At 46.0% G+C, this 15,143-nt stretch overlaps 1 protein-coding gene across 2 annotated transcripts in view; it reads right to left on the bottom strand.

Annotated features, from left to right (window-relative positions):
* The window catches only part of SOCS7 (suppressor of cytokine signaling 7), a 42,624-nt gene that overhangs the window by 19,602 nt on the left and 7,879 nt on the right, over positions 1-15,143 (bottom strand). The window contains exons 2-7 of one of the 2 annotated variants that reach the window (XM_075561718.1): positions 14,707-14,771; positions 12,955-13,059; positions 12,406-12,507; positions 11,432-11,562; positions 10,768-10,936; positions 6,833-6,961 (exon numbers count right to left, since the gene is read on the bottom strand). In XM_075561718.1, the coding sequence (XP_075417833.1) occupies positions 6,833-6,961; positions 10,768-10,936; positions 11,432-11,562; positions 12,406-12,507; positions 12,955-13,059; positions 14,707-14,771 (701 nt within the window). The remainder of the gene's footprint in view (positions 1-6,832; positions 6,962-10,767; positions 10,937-11,431; positions 11,563-12,405; positions 12,508-12,954; positions 13,060-14,706; positions 14,772-15,143) is intronic. The other variant, XM_075561719.1, reaches the window with a different exon arrangement.

Raw genomic sequence — 15,143 nt, 5'->3', positions numbered from 1 at the left:
CACATGTATAAATGTGCTCAATACAAATGATGTATGGATTGTTTATAAGAGCTGTAGAAGGTCCCAATAAAACGATTTATTAAAATTAAAAAAATCATTTTGTATGTTAAGATACCAACTGCACTGAGAAAACACACAACTTTCCTCTAGTTCTTTAGTGCTCCCTCCCCCCACTATCATGATCCCAGTTCTACCTTACAAATCTGGCTCGACCAGAGCATGTACACTGGTACAGATAAGGGCTCTCGGACATGGAATCCAGGACAGATAAATCCCTCAGGAACAGTAGTGGGAGTAGTAATACCATGCTGGTAGGGGGAAGGTGAGGGGGAAAAGGGGGAACTGATCACAATGATCACCTACAATACACTCCCCCCACCCCCACTCCCCGCAGAGGGACGAACAACAGAAACATGGGTGAAGGGAGACAGTGGATGGCATAAGATATGAAAATAACAAATTTTAATGTATCAAGATTTGACAAGGGTAGGAAGGAAAAAAGAGGAGCTGATACTAAGGGCTCAAGTAGAAAGAAAATATTTTGAAAATGATGGCAACATATGATACAATTGATGTATGGATTGTTGTAAGAGCTGTAAGAGCCCCCAATAGAATGATTTTTAAAAATACGCCCACAGATCAAGATCACCCATGTTAAGATCAGTAGCAAAAAGTCACTAGCATCACGTACCCGGTACAGTAACGAACGCACTAACGTGCTTTGGGGAAAGAAGTTTATGTGGCCTTTTGCTTGATTCTTGGGAAAAATAGTTTGAGAAAATTTCCACCTAAAACCTTTGTCCTGGCTTTCTACTCCAGAGGGTTTGTTACTTTTGTTGACTACCATTTCTTGGGTAAGTGATATACAACTCCCGAGTCTGACATGTGTTCTGTGGCCCTAGGTTGCACCCTGGCCTGTGGCTGGTCGATTTTACACACCTTGCAGGAACTGGTCAGTAGACTATAAAGGCAAGAGGGAGAGAAGCAGAGAAAGGGGGTGAGCTGTACCCATGAAGACCGTGACTGTCCAGAGCTGGCCCTGCAGCAGAGTCAGCAGCGACAGGAGGCGGGAAGCCTGATGCTAGGCATGTAGCTAAGCGAGCTGAGCAACGCTCCGTCACTGGCTATGGGCTGGCTCAGTCCGCAGGGACAAGGCTGATGGCATAAAGATAGAAGCCTGCCTAGCTGAGTGGGGAATGCTTGGCCAAGAAGCGGCCTGTCCAGAGAAAGAACTGACAGACGTGGAGGTAGGCATGGCTGACCGGGGGCAGGCTCAGAAGAGAAGGCTCTCCTGCAGAGACTGCACTTTGGGGGAGAGTCTTCCAGATTTTGCCTGCATGCTTCATGATCCTGATCCCAATGCTGGGTTGTACCCGTTATTTCCCTACTAAACCACTTCACTGTATAAGTGTGGTTTGTGAGTTCTTACAACTATTGAGGGGAAAAAAAAGTGACTGCAGCAGAGCCGTGGGGCGTGCTGAGGGGGGGGGGTGTCAGAATGGCCCAGAGTTAAGGCTTGTATGAGCCCTTTTTCTTTGGAAGTGAGAGAACTGCTGCTGTTACCCTAAGACATAAGGACATGTGACGTGTTTGTTTGAGGGGAGCGGTAGCAGGGAGGGTGTGGAACAAGCATCACAGTCATTCCCACTTGCGCAACCCGGCCCTTGACCTCCTTCAACATTTCCTCTGCCATCCTTTCTACATAAGGATCTTTCCCAAAAGGAGAAAGGATAAAACTGCAGCTTGAGGGCCTGAAGTCAGATTTTAAGGACTTCCCGAAAGGATTATAATGGCTGAGTGTGGTAGTTGCACAATCTGGTGTCAATAGAAGACTTGAGAGTGAAGGGGTGGAGTTTTGCCTGTCAATCAGGTTGCAGGTTGATGACCTCACCTGGTGGCGCTAAGGAGATCAATAGCTCGTTGGAGGCAGGACATACACTCACACTCCCTGGGAGACATTCCTGACAATGAAGCCTGATGGAGCTACACTGATGCAGCCAGAGCCCTGGGAGCTGGAGGAGCCACGTGGAGACCCACCCGGTGCTGAGATGCTTCTACCACCACTGGATCCACAAGACTGTCCACCCACTGGCCTGTGATCTTCCTGCACTCGGTGTCATTGTATGTGCTGCGTTGAGTCTGAAGAGGAATTTATGGACTAGTACTGGACATATGGGCTAATATTGGACTTATGGACTTGATCTGGACTTGGCTGGGATGTTTTCTTAACGTACAATAACTCTTTATATAAAACTCTTTCCTATATACCTATAAACCTCCCTGGATTTGTTTCTCTAGTCTACCCACACTAGCACAGTGAGCTACAGAGATGGGATGTCTTTTTCAGAGTGGCCCCAGGAAACCAAAAACTGAACAGATTTTCTGAGGAAGGACACGCAAGTTCAGGCAGAGCTCAATCTAATTCCAAGAAAAATAATCCAACAAACACCAATTGAAGAACATTCTACAAAATAGATGATTAATATTCTTCAAAAATGTCACTATAACAAAAGATCTGTAAAGACTAAGCAACTGTCACCGACTGGGAAAAACAAAAGTACAGAGCAGTGATGAGGATAGAAATGTGAGCCCTGGAATAGAACCTGGAGTAAAAGAGGACTTAAGTGGAAAATGAGAAAAATCCAAGTCGGGATTGGATAAGGTGACCAGATTTTAACATTGGTAAAGCAGGACACCAGCGGGACACCATTGATAAAACTCATATCCTGGCGAAATAGCCACATGGCAGCCAAAAACCGTCTACCCTAGCTTGTCCTGCATTATTTCCCAAAATCAGGACTTTTTAAAATGCCGCGGGACACGGGAAAAATTGTTAAAAATCGGAACTGTCCTGCTTTTGGTCACCTTAGCCTGGTTAATAGGTAATGTATCAAGGTAACTTTCTTAGTTTAATCATTTCACCATGGTAATATAAGAGGATGACACCAGGAAAGCTTGGGGAAAGAATACAGAAACTGCAATTTTGCAATTTTCTGTAAGTCTAAAATTATCTGAAAATAAAAATTAGAATATTCATGAGACGATTGAAAATGTGAATAAAGACCAGCTATTTGGTGATATTGAGGAATTACTGTTAATTTTGTTACGTGTGAAATGATAATGTGAATACATTTTTTAAAAGTTATTACTTAAGTGTCCGAGTCAAGAGGTGTCTAAAGGAGACATGGTGACTCACTGTAATGTGGCCTCCCCCAGATGGCCTCCTGGAACAGGAGGGAGGCAGTAGCTAAGAAGGAAGTGGGAATAAGGCACAGATTTTAGTTAATACTCATGTATCAACATCTTAGGATGCTGGTAATGGGGGAAACTGAGTTATGGTGTATGGGAATTCACTGTCCTACCCTCAAAACTTTTCTGTAAATCTAAAGTATTTTACACAAAAGTTCATTTTTAAAAATCATTATCTTTCAGATATACTAAAATATCTAAAGATCATAAGACACCAAGATTTCCTCCAAAATAAAGAGGGCTGTACAAAATATTATTTATGAATTCTTAGGTGGATGGTACTTCAAGCCTATGTTTCTTTAACCAAACACTGGTGATGTGCTGAGAAGGCAGAGCAGTGTGGAGACAGGCAGGGCTGAGCCCGTGTTAGGTGCTGCATAACCTAACCCTGTTACTGCCTTCGAGTTGCCTTGCCTCCCGGAACCTCATGGGTGGGCTCCCTCGAGTTTCCCCGGCTGTAATCTGTACAAAAGTATAGCAGTCTGTTTTTCCACAGTCCCAACAGGTGGGTTTCAACTACAAATGTTCTAGATCATCGTTTAAAAAAAAAAAAAGCCACCACCAAACTCACTGCTGTCAAGCCAGTGCCAACTCAGCGATCCAGCAGGACAGGGTAGAACTGCCCTGTGGGTTTCTGAGGCCGTCACCCTTTTTAAAAAAAACAAAACCGTTTCATTGGCACTTCATCCACGTCGTACAATTCAATAATTAAATCCTATCAAGAAGAATTGTACAGAGTAGAAAGCCCCGTCTCTACCCCCTGGGAAGAGCGGGTGTTTCGAACTGCAGACCTCGTGGTTAGCAGCCAACATGTAACCACACCACCACCAGAGCTCCATGATAAGCAAAGGAGGGCAGCAAACAACGATGAAACTGAAAAATGACTTTGCTCTTTGTCCCCACCCTTCAAAGATAGGTCACTTATGGCCCAAGGGCCAATACTACCTCTGCTCTGCCGCCTCAACTTAACTCCAATCGTAACTCCATCATTTTCATCTTCTAATTAATAAACACAATGCTGCTTTATGTGCTGCCGTCAGGTGTCATCGAGTCAACTCCAACGCACAGCGAGCTCTGTGGACATTTCTCAGTCATTGCTACGCTTGGGCCCATTGTAGCGGGCACCTAGTCACGCCGTCTTGTGGAGGGTCTGTCTTCCTCTTTTTCACTGACTGCTTTACCAAGCATGATGTACTTCTACCAGAACCGGTCCCTGCTGGTAACATGTGCAAATTAGGTGAGCTGAGATGCTGCCATCCCCACGTCTAGGCAGTGTATTGTGGCTGTACTTCTTTCAAGACAGATTGTTCACTCTGCTAGCCGTCTATCATATATTCCAAATGCTTTGCCAACACCATAATTCAAATGCATCTTTATGAAGTCTTCACAAGTCCCAGCAAATAAAATTTCCAATTTGACTGCTGCTTTCTTTACCCATGTGATTTACGGTATCGGTGAAGATCAGTGAGTACACATGCCACGGCCTGCCAGCAGAACAAATAAAGCTAGCTTGGAAGAAGTACGGCCAAAATGCTCTTTACAACCAAAATACTCCAAAGACGAAACTGTCTTGTGTACTTTGGACATGTTATCAGGAAGTACCAGCCCTTAGAGAATACCATCTTTGGTTGGTAAGGTGCAGAATCAGCACCAAAAGAGGAAGAGATAGACTGACAACAATGGCTGCAACAATGGGCTCAAAAGAGGGAAGACAGTGAGGATGGGGCAGGGCCAGGCCTATGTTCTCTTCCATTGTACCTGGGTTGCTATGAGTCACAACCGATTCAACAGCTCCTAACAATTGTCCCCAGAGAGGTGGTGACTGAAACACGAGATTTGGAGTCCATTGGGTCTGGCTTCAGCATGAGCTAAAGTGACCTTTAGAGTAAATAATTTAACTTCTGGCCTTCAGCCTGAGTTTCCTTACTAATAAGGGGGAAACAGAAAGCAGTATTTTGATTACTATTATTTTTTAATAAGCCAATCTGGTAGCTAACTTCCCTGGTGGGTGTAGTGGGTTAAAAGTTGGGCTGCTAACTATAAGGTCAGTAGTTCAAAACCACCAACTGCTCCAGGGAAGAAACAAGAGGCTCCCATCAGGAGGTATACAGTCTCGGACACCCTTGGGCAGTTACATGCATCTTACAGGATCGCTGTCCATTAGGATTGGCTTTGATGGCAGTGAGAGTGGAGGTGGTCATCACCACTAGGCCTTGTGTTTAACATGCGAGCCTGCCTTTGCCTCCTCTTCTAGGCTCTGAGCTCTCTGATATTCAGTAACAGAGATTACCTCCAATGTGGGTGTATATATATACTTTTACAAACTTGCTAAGCAGAGGAAATTCCTGTCAGGATGAATTCTAAGTTTCCTCTTTAACCAAGTCAATTGTATGAGACCCAACTGTGTTGACAGCACTGAGCAAATAGTCAATGAAGTGAGAATTAATACAGTTCACACCCTGTCATGCCTTATTTAAATCACCAAGATTATAAAAAACCATTCCTGTAACCTGACTCAATCCCGTTACTGATGTTCTGCCTCAGGCAACCCTGCGACTTCTACTTTTTAGAGCAGTTTCTTGGCACCCTGTTTAAGAAATTTCATGGGGTTTAATGGGAAAGCATAAAGTCTTCACGTTACGTTCTGTTCTTTTGTGTCTTACACAGTCCTCTCTTCAGTCTGCCAGTCCGTAATCTACTTTTCCAGCATTCTAAACGCAGGTCCTCCCAAATGAGCTCGTCTCTCCCTCCAGTAGATCTGAAGTTAGAAGAGGGCTTCAAAACGTTTGTGGGAAAATGGAATTACAAGATAATGGAATTTTTTTCACAAACAGTTTAACTTTAGCGGGCAGAAAGGCTGCCCATGTGCTTGGATAGAGAGAAGGCTTGGTAATCAACACTGGCTGGATGACAAGGTGCAGCCATTACAACAGAACGTAGCCTTTCCTTGACCGGGGATTCAGTGTGACATGCATCACACCACAGCACATGCTTCCTACCAGGCTGCGACTGAACTCAGCCTCCTTGATCTCATCACTGCTCGTCCAACCCCTTCTACTTTTCTTGTTCTTAAAGGAATCTCTTTTTGTTTTGGGGATTTTTTCCCCCAACACTTTTATTCCACACATAATTTACATATCATACAATTCAATCGTTCAATCATATCAAGAAGAAGTGTACAATCATTACCACATCACTAAAGGAATCTCTTACTTTGCCTGTCCCTGCAAAATTGACCTCTGGGCACTCACCACTCTTGTTCCCATGTAAGGAACAAGATGCTAGGATAAGGGGCCAAAAGACACCTCTGAATGTCAAATGCTCACACGGATACTAGGCGTCAGGGGCAGGGTGGGGGGGTCAGTGTCGTCACACATGTGGGCAGGTACGGCAGACTTCTAGTCAGTATGTTGAAGGCTAGATGTACAGACATGGGATTGACTGCAGGAGCCTAGGCAGAGCAGGTCCTCTAAGAGGCAGGGCATGGGGCTTCCAAAGTAACGTGGGGTTTTTTCCCTTTGTCAAAGGGCAGACGGGGGACGTTTTCAGACCATGCCAATAGAAGGTACAACTGCAGCCTTACCTGGAACCCTGGATCTCAAGAAATAGAGAAACTTCCCGTTCTTGGAGTGCATGATGGCCCTCTTAATGAACTCTACCACCGACTGACAACGGTCTTCAAACTTGGGATGACACCACAGGCTGAAGGTCCCTGCATTGGAAAATTAACAAGTAAAATGTAAAATCCAGTCTCAAAGAGTCTGCAAGGCCAGTTTGAACATTTTAACATGGATTCTCACTTTGGGAGGGAGGTTTATGCATCAGCTAAGTCAAAGGTCCCTGAAGCAAAGCAACTTCCCCCATTAATGAGGAGAAAAGTATCATCTTTTTTTTTTTTTTGTCCTCTTGGCCTTGGGTCCTGTCTGCTTGGCTGCTGTAGGTCTCTGCTTCGGACCACTGGAAAAGTATCATCTTTAATAAGATATAAATAAGGCCAGACACATTTTTTATTAAACAAGGAAAATATAAATTCAAGTCAGAAAAAGTTATCAAAAGCACACCAAGTTTAACTACTAATCCTTAATTCAGACTCTGTTTCCTAGTCAAAGTATGAAGACCCTTCGACACCCTTCAAATGCACTCTTGGAGATGAACTTGCAGCCAACCAGAAGGCCCCCAACGTGAGCACTCACCCCTGTGAGGAACGTGCCTCTGCGAACAATCAGCCACACACACCAAAGGGCAGCAGTTACCCAAGAGGAAAGTTCAGAAGCAGGCAGGCGGGGCAGGAAAGGTGGGCCAATGGAAAGAAGAAGCCGGGAGGAAGGAGAAAGACTGCTGCTACCTGACCCTGAGATCGCAATTCGTGTCACAAACTGTAGAATGGCAAACTAACTTGCCATTCTGAACTTGCACCCAAACCACAACCAATTGTTCAAAATAAAAATGTTTAAGGCTATAAAAGTTTCTCAATCAAAATCTGAGTCTGTGTTTCCTTCCTTAGCTTCTAAAATCTGACATATTATGAAGAGTTTAGCCCAAACTTTAGGCTCCCAATCCATATGACTTAAAACTAAAGAAAACAAGAAAAAAGCCTTAATACACACAAGATCCAAAAGAACCACCACAAAAGAGATGCTACGAAGGGGGACTAACTGCTCAAGAGAAGCAACCTCTCCATCACTCTCACAGGGTCGCTGAGATGAAGCCCACCAGGCCTCCATTAAGAATGCCATTATTCGAGAAAGAAAAGCTCCTTTGAACAAGAAGTAACTGGAGGTCATTGGAAAGAGCTTCCATTCCTGGCATCTCACCTACCACCAACCTAGTGGTCAAGTTGCGATTCATCCTTCCCATGCCCACTCACTTCCCACTGTAACAACAGGTTTATCAAAATACTTCACCTCTTTGAAAAACAAACAAACAAACAAACAAACAAAACTTTACCCCTTAAAATGCTTGGTCTTGAAGTTTTGACTTTAGAACAAGACAAAAGGCAGCAATCCACCCCAGAGTTATTTAATTAGCTCCTGGACTTTTCCCTTCATCTATTTCTCTGTGGAAGAGGTGAGGCAGAGGAAACTACGGACAAAGCTTTGTTGACTTCAATGACTACTTCCGGCCTCACAGGATGAGTTAAATGCAAAGAAATCTAGCGGCATGTGACTGAGAAAAGGGACGACACCTAAGGAGACCAGGAGTGGCTCTTCCGTGCCATGCAGCGTCTCCTATAGCTCACTTCGCACTGGACAGACGTAGGAAGAGTGTGTGGGGTGGCAAGGGATGAGCCCCTGGTACCCTTAAAAACAAACAAACTCTAATATATGCAGGTGCTTTGGCAAACTACCCAGCCCTACGACCAATGACTATGAAAAGTTTCTGGTCCCAGTCAAATCAACTCCTTCAAAACAAAGTCAATCGAGGGAGTTGTATTCAGCCAAACAGCTTCTAGACGTGGCTGGAATGCTAAGCATCATCTGACCATAAAGGAGGAAGTTCCACCAGGCAGGGCAGCAGACTTTAAATAAAACAAACTGATCTCAGAAATTTTCAAGGTCCCAATAAGTGCAGAGTGGACCAAAGGAGGAAATTAACACCACCATATTGATTGGCATGGACCTGAGGTGTCACAGAATCAAAACTCCATGAATCTCTTTCTATACATGATTTGGCAGCGTGGATTATGTATGGGCCTGCTGACCACAAAGTCAGCAGTTCGAACTCACCAGCTGGTTCTGTGGGAGCAAAATGAGACTCTCTGCTCCCACAGAGCGTTCCTGCCTCGGACGCCCAAAGGACTTCTACTTTGTCCTCTAGAGTTGATATGAGTCAGAATTGCCTGGATGGCAGAGAATTTGGTTTTTCCGTCTTGTTTTGTTTTGTTTTAGCAAGTCTCTACCCCAATTCTCACTTCTTTTGCTTGCATGTTTAATCTCTTTTACATCTCCAAAGTGCCCTACAGTAATCCTGCCTCGTTAACATAACCAAGAAAACACATTCCCAAACAGGACTGTAACTAGAGGCAGAGGTTAGGATTTACAACACATGTGGGGGGAATACAATTTGGTCCCTAACATAACGCCTTTGGCCCCTCCAAATTCATGTCCTTCCCACAAGCAAAACACATTGACCTCATCACATCACCCCCAAGGTTTTCGGTCAACTCCAAGCCCACAGTGTCGTCTTCTGAATCATCTATATCAAATATAATTAAAACTCTAGGGCAGTGGTTCTCAACCATCCTAATGTTGCAGCCCTGTAATACAGCTCCTCATGTGGTGGTGAATCCCAATGATATAGTTATTTTCACTACTACTTCACAACTGTCATTTTGCTGGTATTAAAATTCAGGCGACCCCTGTGAAAGGGTCCTTCGACCCCAAAAGAGGACGCCTGACCCAGGCAATGATCCTGCTGCCCTCCAGACCCTGGGTGTCAGCGAGGTCCACTGAGGGCATAAACGAGGACATTTATTGTAATGTTATTTGTAACAGAGAAACACTAGAGAGAAAGCTAAATGTTGGTTGGCAACACAAGAGTTAAGTAACAGCATATGCATAATGTTATTTTGTAGTCACGGAAAAGAGTAAGATGTGTTTAAATGAGCTTTCAAAGGAAAGTTCTCCCAGACACTGAGCCAATTACATACGACCCTTTGTAAACACACACACACACACACACACACACACACACACACACGAAAGAAAAATCACCTACAAAGATAAACACATTTCAACTGCTCAACAGCAAGCAGCCACGTCCAGGTAAAGGAATGTAATTAGTGGGCTTGTAAAGGTACTTTGACTTTCTATTCTATAAATGTGTATTGGACGTATTCATATAATTAAAGCATATAAAAACATAAAGGGAAAAAATACCGTGGTAGAGGCCCCTATCTGATGCTGGGGTACCCACCCAGGGCCTAACCAACCTGCAAACATCTGAGAACGAGAAATCACACTTTGCCTGTACGTGGCACCTAGGGCTCTGTTACACAGACTCGTAATTCCTTACTCACAATTCTGGAAACTTCTGTCTTTTTTTAGTTATTTGGCAACAAAATCTAAACTGACCCCTTGTGAGACACTTGCAGAGTGAGGATAGCTATTCACATTCTCTGCAGAGAGTGGAAGAGTCACTGACTTACAAACTACGTGCCACCCCTTTCGAACATGTGAAAGTATCTCAAAGATAGACTATCCCATAGAAAACTGTGGATCTGCTGCTCAGCAGCCCCAACATTCCTCCTCAGGCTTTTCACAGCCCCTGGGGTGCTCTGAGAAGCCCGGCTAGAGCACTCAGCTGCAAACCAAGAGGTCAGTAAGTGAACTCAACCCCACCTGTGAGTTCATGGCCAGGAGAGGAAGCAATCCCCTTCTGTAAAGATCGATAGCCTAGGAAATCCTATGGGGGCAGTTCTCCTCCTCAGCCCTAAAGAGCCACGGTGAGTGGAAATCCAGCCACAGCGTTGGGTTGGATTGGGAGGGGGGTGGAGAAGGGCTTCCCAGCACCTCTTACCTCTGTAGTGCTCCATTCTAGTGTGGTGGGTGATACCCTGTGACCGGAAACTGAGGCTCAGGATATAGCGAGGATCAGAGCTATCTCGTACCAGGAAAGAACCATCTGGCTTCCCTTTCAACTTCATCTCTGCATCTTCCCAGTTCATGGGCCCCCAATACCAGCCACACTGTCAAAGACAAGAGGTGGTCACATAATAACAGTACAGAGAAATGGCTTATTTTCTAGCACACTCTGTGTACCATAGAACGCCCCTCCCCCGCCCCATTCTCCAAAACATTTCACGAAATAAAAGCGGCTGAGAGTAAAGTAGTTCAACCGTTAGCATGCTCATGAGAATCACTCTGCCTTCAGCCCTCAAAGTAACAGAAGGTTTCTGCAATGCCATTACACCAAGATGAAGTCAGCTCATCTCTCTCAAGATCAGCTGAGCCGTGTACTTTCCTCCTCATGTCTATAGCTTGCTTTCTAAATCCAGTGTCACTACATTTTCTATGGAATTAATAACAGAGGCGTATGGTTGTTGTTTTGACAAATGCAGCGACAAGGGAACTATTCTTCCTATAAAAACAAAAACAGGATTGCGGAGGGGGGGTGAGGGGGTCTGCGTTGGGGAGAGGGCAGCGGGTAGTATGGGACCTGCCAGACCTTAGGCACCACCTACCTTCTCTAACTCTCGGAGGCTGGCCGCAAAGCTGCTCGAGTCAGGCCGATAGAGTGGACACTGGAAGTGCTGAGGGGGCTGGCTGTGCAGGGACTCCGCTGCTCTGATGGGCGCAATCCGGGGAAACGCATCTGCAGGGTAGGAGAGTGGGGAGGGGGGTCATTTGCTTCTCCTTGTTGCTCCCACCCCCAGGCAGACCCTCCCCGCAAACAGAGATGCTAACTGAAGGGGGCGAGGCATTAGAGGCTAAGCTGGAAAGGGTGCGAGCCAAAGCAGTGGGAAAGAGCTGATGGGCCAGAACACAAAGCTTGTGGGCTCGTGGAAGCTGTGAAGGATGGGCGGGGCACTTACCCCCAGGAGAGGGAGCTGCTCACTAACCTGACTAAGGTGACTACTTCAGGGGCTTCACCAGCCTAGAGCGATTCCAACTTCTCCCACCTCGAGGTGAAGGGCCGGGAAAGCAGCCTTGGAAATAGTGGCTGGCTTACTTGCCCAGGAAGAGTAAGGATTTTGCCAGGCAAGTAGAAAAGTATGCGGCTTTCATTCATTTTATTCCTTGAGTACTGGAGGCTGGCAAAGCAGGTGTGGGCCACTAAATGTTTGGTACTTATTTACAAGGCTGCAGAGTCAATGTGAAAAGCTCAGAAAACCATAGAACTTGGAAAATCAGCTACATGTTAAGCCTCCTCGCACCACTGAAAACACGGTAACTTCAGATCTACTCAAGGTGTGCAAAACAGTCTGAGCAGCAAAGAGATGGGAAAATCAACAGCAGACTTTATCTCTTTCTCACAAAAATCAGATTCACCACATACAGAAAACGAGTTAGAAAAACCAGTTCTCAGCCTCTTTTCCAAGGAGTTCTGGCTTTTTCATTGGGTCAAGATTTCCACAGATCCATTCCTCCCATCCTTCAAAGATTTATCGCTTTGCAATCCCAACTCTTGCAAGTCTTGCCTCTCAGCTAAGCTAACCTGGGGCATGGGGTGGAGGAGGCGGAGGTAGGGGGAAGGACTGCAGGGAAGACCCCATCGGAGCCACCAGGACAGATGCAGGTAGAGTCCCACTGATATCATCTAGAAGAGAGAACAAAGCAAGAGGTTCAGAGAGAGGAGCACAGGACAGAGGAGTGAAGGCAGGGCAGGACGGGGAGGTGATCAGTCTGCCCTCTGGGGCGATGGCCTGATCGTCAGCCCGTCTCTTTTCACAGAGGGCAGAAATCATTTTGATCTGCTTTTCTTGGAAAGCAGAAGTGTGAAGATATTCGTAGAGTAACCTAGTAGTGATACATTCAGGGCAAGATCAGTAACTAACGAACTAATGTACAGATGGTAAGATTAAAGCATGCAGGTAAGAGACTCACTTAAATACTCAGGGAGATGAAGGGTGCTGAGAAGGGACAGGAAGTAACTAGGTCATTATCAGAAAAACCAGAAGCCTGATAGCTCCTAGCCAAGAGCAGCAGGTCCCTCCCCCCCACCCCCACCTAAGACAGGTAGGCAGAGAGGAGGGAGGGCCGGTACCTAGGAGGCTGAGGCTTCTTCTTGGAGGAGGAGGGGGAGTTGGAGGATGTGGAGAGGTCAGGCCCCGTTGAGAGATGTCCACGTCCACAAGTGACACTGTTTCACCTGGGGGTTCACAGAGCAGCTATTAGGGAGGCCCCTTGCTGCAGGCCCCGGAGGAAGGCAACACGGCTCTCCAAAAGTTCGAACCTGGCGCTCCCCAGGCGGGCACCAGCCTGAACAGCAGAGGACTCATTCTAAATCCACCACTCCCTAGTCCTGTGGTGGGGGTCAGGGATGCTCTAGGGCAGAACATGAGACTTAAACTCAAGAGCTTCCACCCTCAGACGCCATCCGGCAGGCGCAGAGGAAGCTTCTCATTAGGAACTTGGTGAACGTGCCACCTGAGTTCCCTTTCTTCCCAGCAGGCCACATGGTTCTGTTCACCTGACCGCCCAATCCCAGCCGACAGAAAATAAAGGATAGCTTATTAACATTTAGGTTCACAGCCAGGAATAGGACTATTTGGGATGGACTGGTCCACAGGTCACTCAGGAATTCTGTAAAGTGCTGCTGCTTAGGGTGTGATTTCCAAAACCCTTTTCTTACTCAGGAGGCCCAATTAGAACCTACCTAATATCTTTATGTTCCTAAAGACACGGGTTTATGTTTTGTTTTTTACAGAGGTCTTAAACAGTAAAATAAGGAGAAACAATCTCTCAATGTCATCAGTGGGAGTGCTAGGCAGCTGTCTCATCAGTCAGGTGGTGAAGGTGCCCCATGTCCTGCTCCAGGATCAGAGAGGTCGAGAATGTAGCTAAGGCGCTTATATAGAGCCTGCAATTCAAGGGAGCTAAAACGGTCTGAAACAAGAACACTGAACCTGAGCCTACAAACGTGGGTGGTCCTCCCTTTCAGGAGGAAGCAATGATTAACTAGGAAACATGCTGCCACAGGATGAGCAGCTCTCATTCTGGGCCTGAGGTTAGGAACAGACACCTCCCTTCTCCACGACAGTCTACCAGGAATGGGAGCCCCACTGCCCACTGAGCACCTTCCTGAAGTGTCCGCTCCCAAATCATCATCCCTCTGGCCATCCTCTTGGGAGCACTCTCTGAAGGCTCTGGACTAGGAAACAGACACAACAAAAGCCTTCTCAGCCATCCTCAGGAAGCTGTACTGAGGCAGTGTGGTAAAATCCTGTTCTGTTATTCAAGCAGGCACTTCACATCTGACTGACAAAGCCCCCCACAAAACAAGAAACAGTCCTGGCAGGATATTAGCAACTGTGCTCCTGCTGCAAGAGGAGTGACTTAAATTAGATACAATGAAGGACTCCAACAGCTGCAAGAGCTGTGAGCCCCTAAAATGGGAAGAGCTCGTGTAATCTCCTGTTCCCAAAGTCTTTAAAAATAGAGCCCGTAAGTAGGGATCATGTTTATTAGGTAATCCATCAACTCCTTTGGAAGCAGGGACAGGAGCTGTATGACTTCAGGAGAGTCTTTTATGCAGTGGGATCCTTATAAATGTGTAATTCTGACTTTTAATCATTACATGACGGCCCTGAACTAAACACTGCAGCTAATGGCCAGCAAGCAGCCTTGAACTCAGATTATCAAGGATCCTCCACCTCAAGACCATCTTCCGCACTATAAAAATAACCAAACCCAGTGGCACAGAACTGAGGACCAGCCTGCCGCTCTCTCTGCGATGCACCTCTAAGTAGGCTTCCTGACAGCTCTCAGAGAAGAAAGAAAAATATATCACCCTTACCTGTGAACAAGGGGCTGAAGGAGACCGGAGAAAAGGCACTTTGAGTTCTTGTCAACCTGGGTTTCCTAGGAGGCGAGAAAACACACAAGGGAAAAGGGGGGGGGGGTAGGTGAGTGAACATGTATGAATCTGAATCCCTCCACCACTCAATCCCAGATGCGCTGAAAACAAAGAACACCCTAGTCACTGTCGGCGACATTCTCGTAACACAGACTAAAGTTTTAAGAGGGAGAATGAAATAATCACGCCGATTCCTTAAATAGATTTGGCTACAGAATTCACCAGCCAACAAAGCACAAGAAATCCCCCTGGCGCTCTCCCTGCCCTGCGCATTTTAAGAGTAGAACACCTAGAGTGGTAATTAGCAAGTCCATTTCCGGAGAAGGAAATGGGAAGCACAGTTGATTTCATCTGGGTACTAAGAAAACTCGCTCTTG

The sequence above is a fragment of the Tenrec ecaudatus genome, chromosome 10 (assembly GCF_050624435.1).
Source record: "Tenrec ecaudatus isolate mTenEca1 chromosome 10, mTenEca1.hap1, whole genome shotgun sequence".
NCBI lineage: Eukaryota > Metazoa > Chordata > Mammalia > Afrosoricida > Tenrecidae > Tenrec > Tenrec ecaudatus.
The sequence above is the reverse complement of the archived record's forward strand: the minus strand, read 5'-3'. Positions and strand labels throughout refer to the sequence as shown.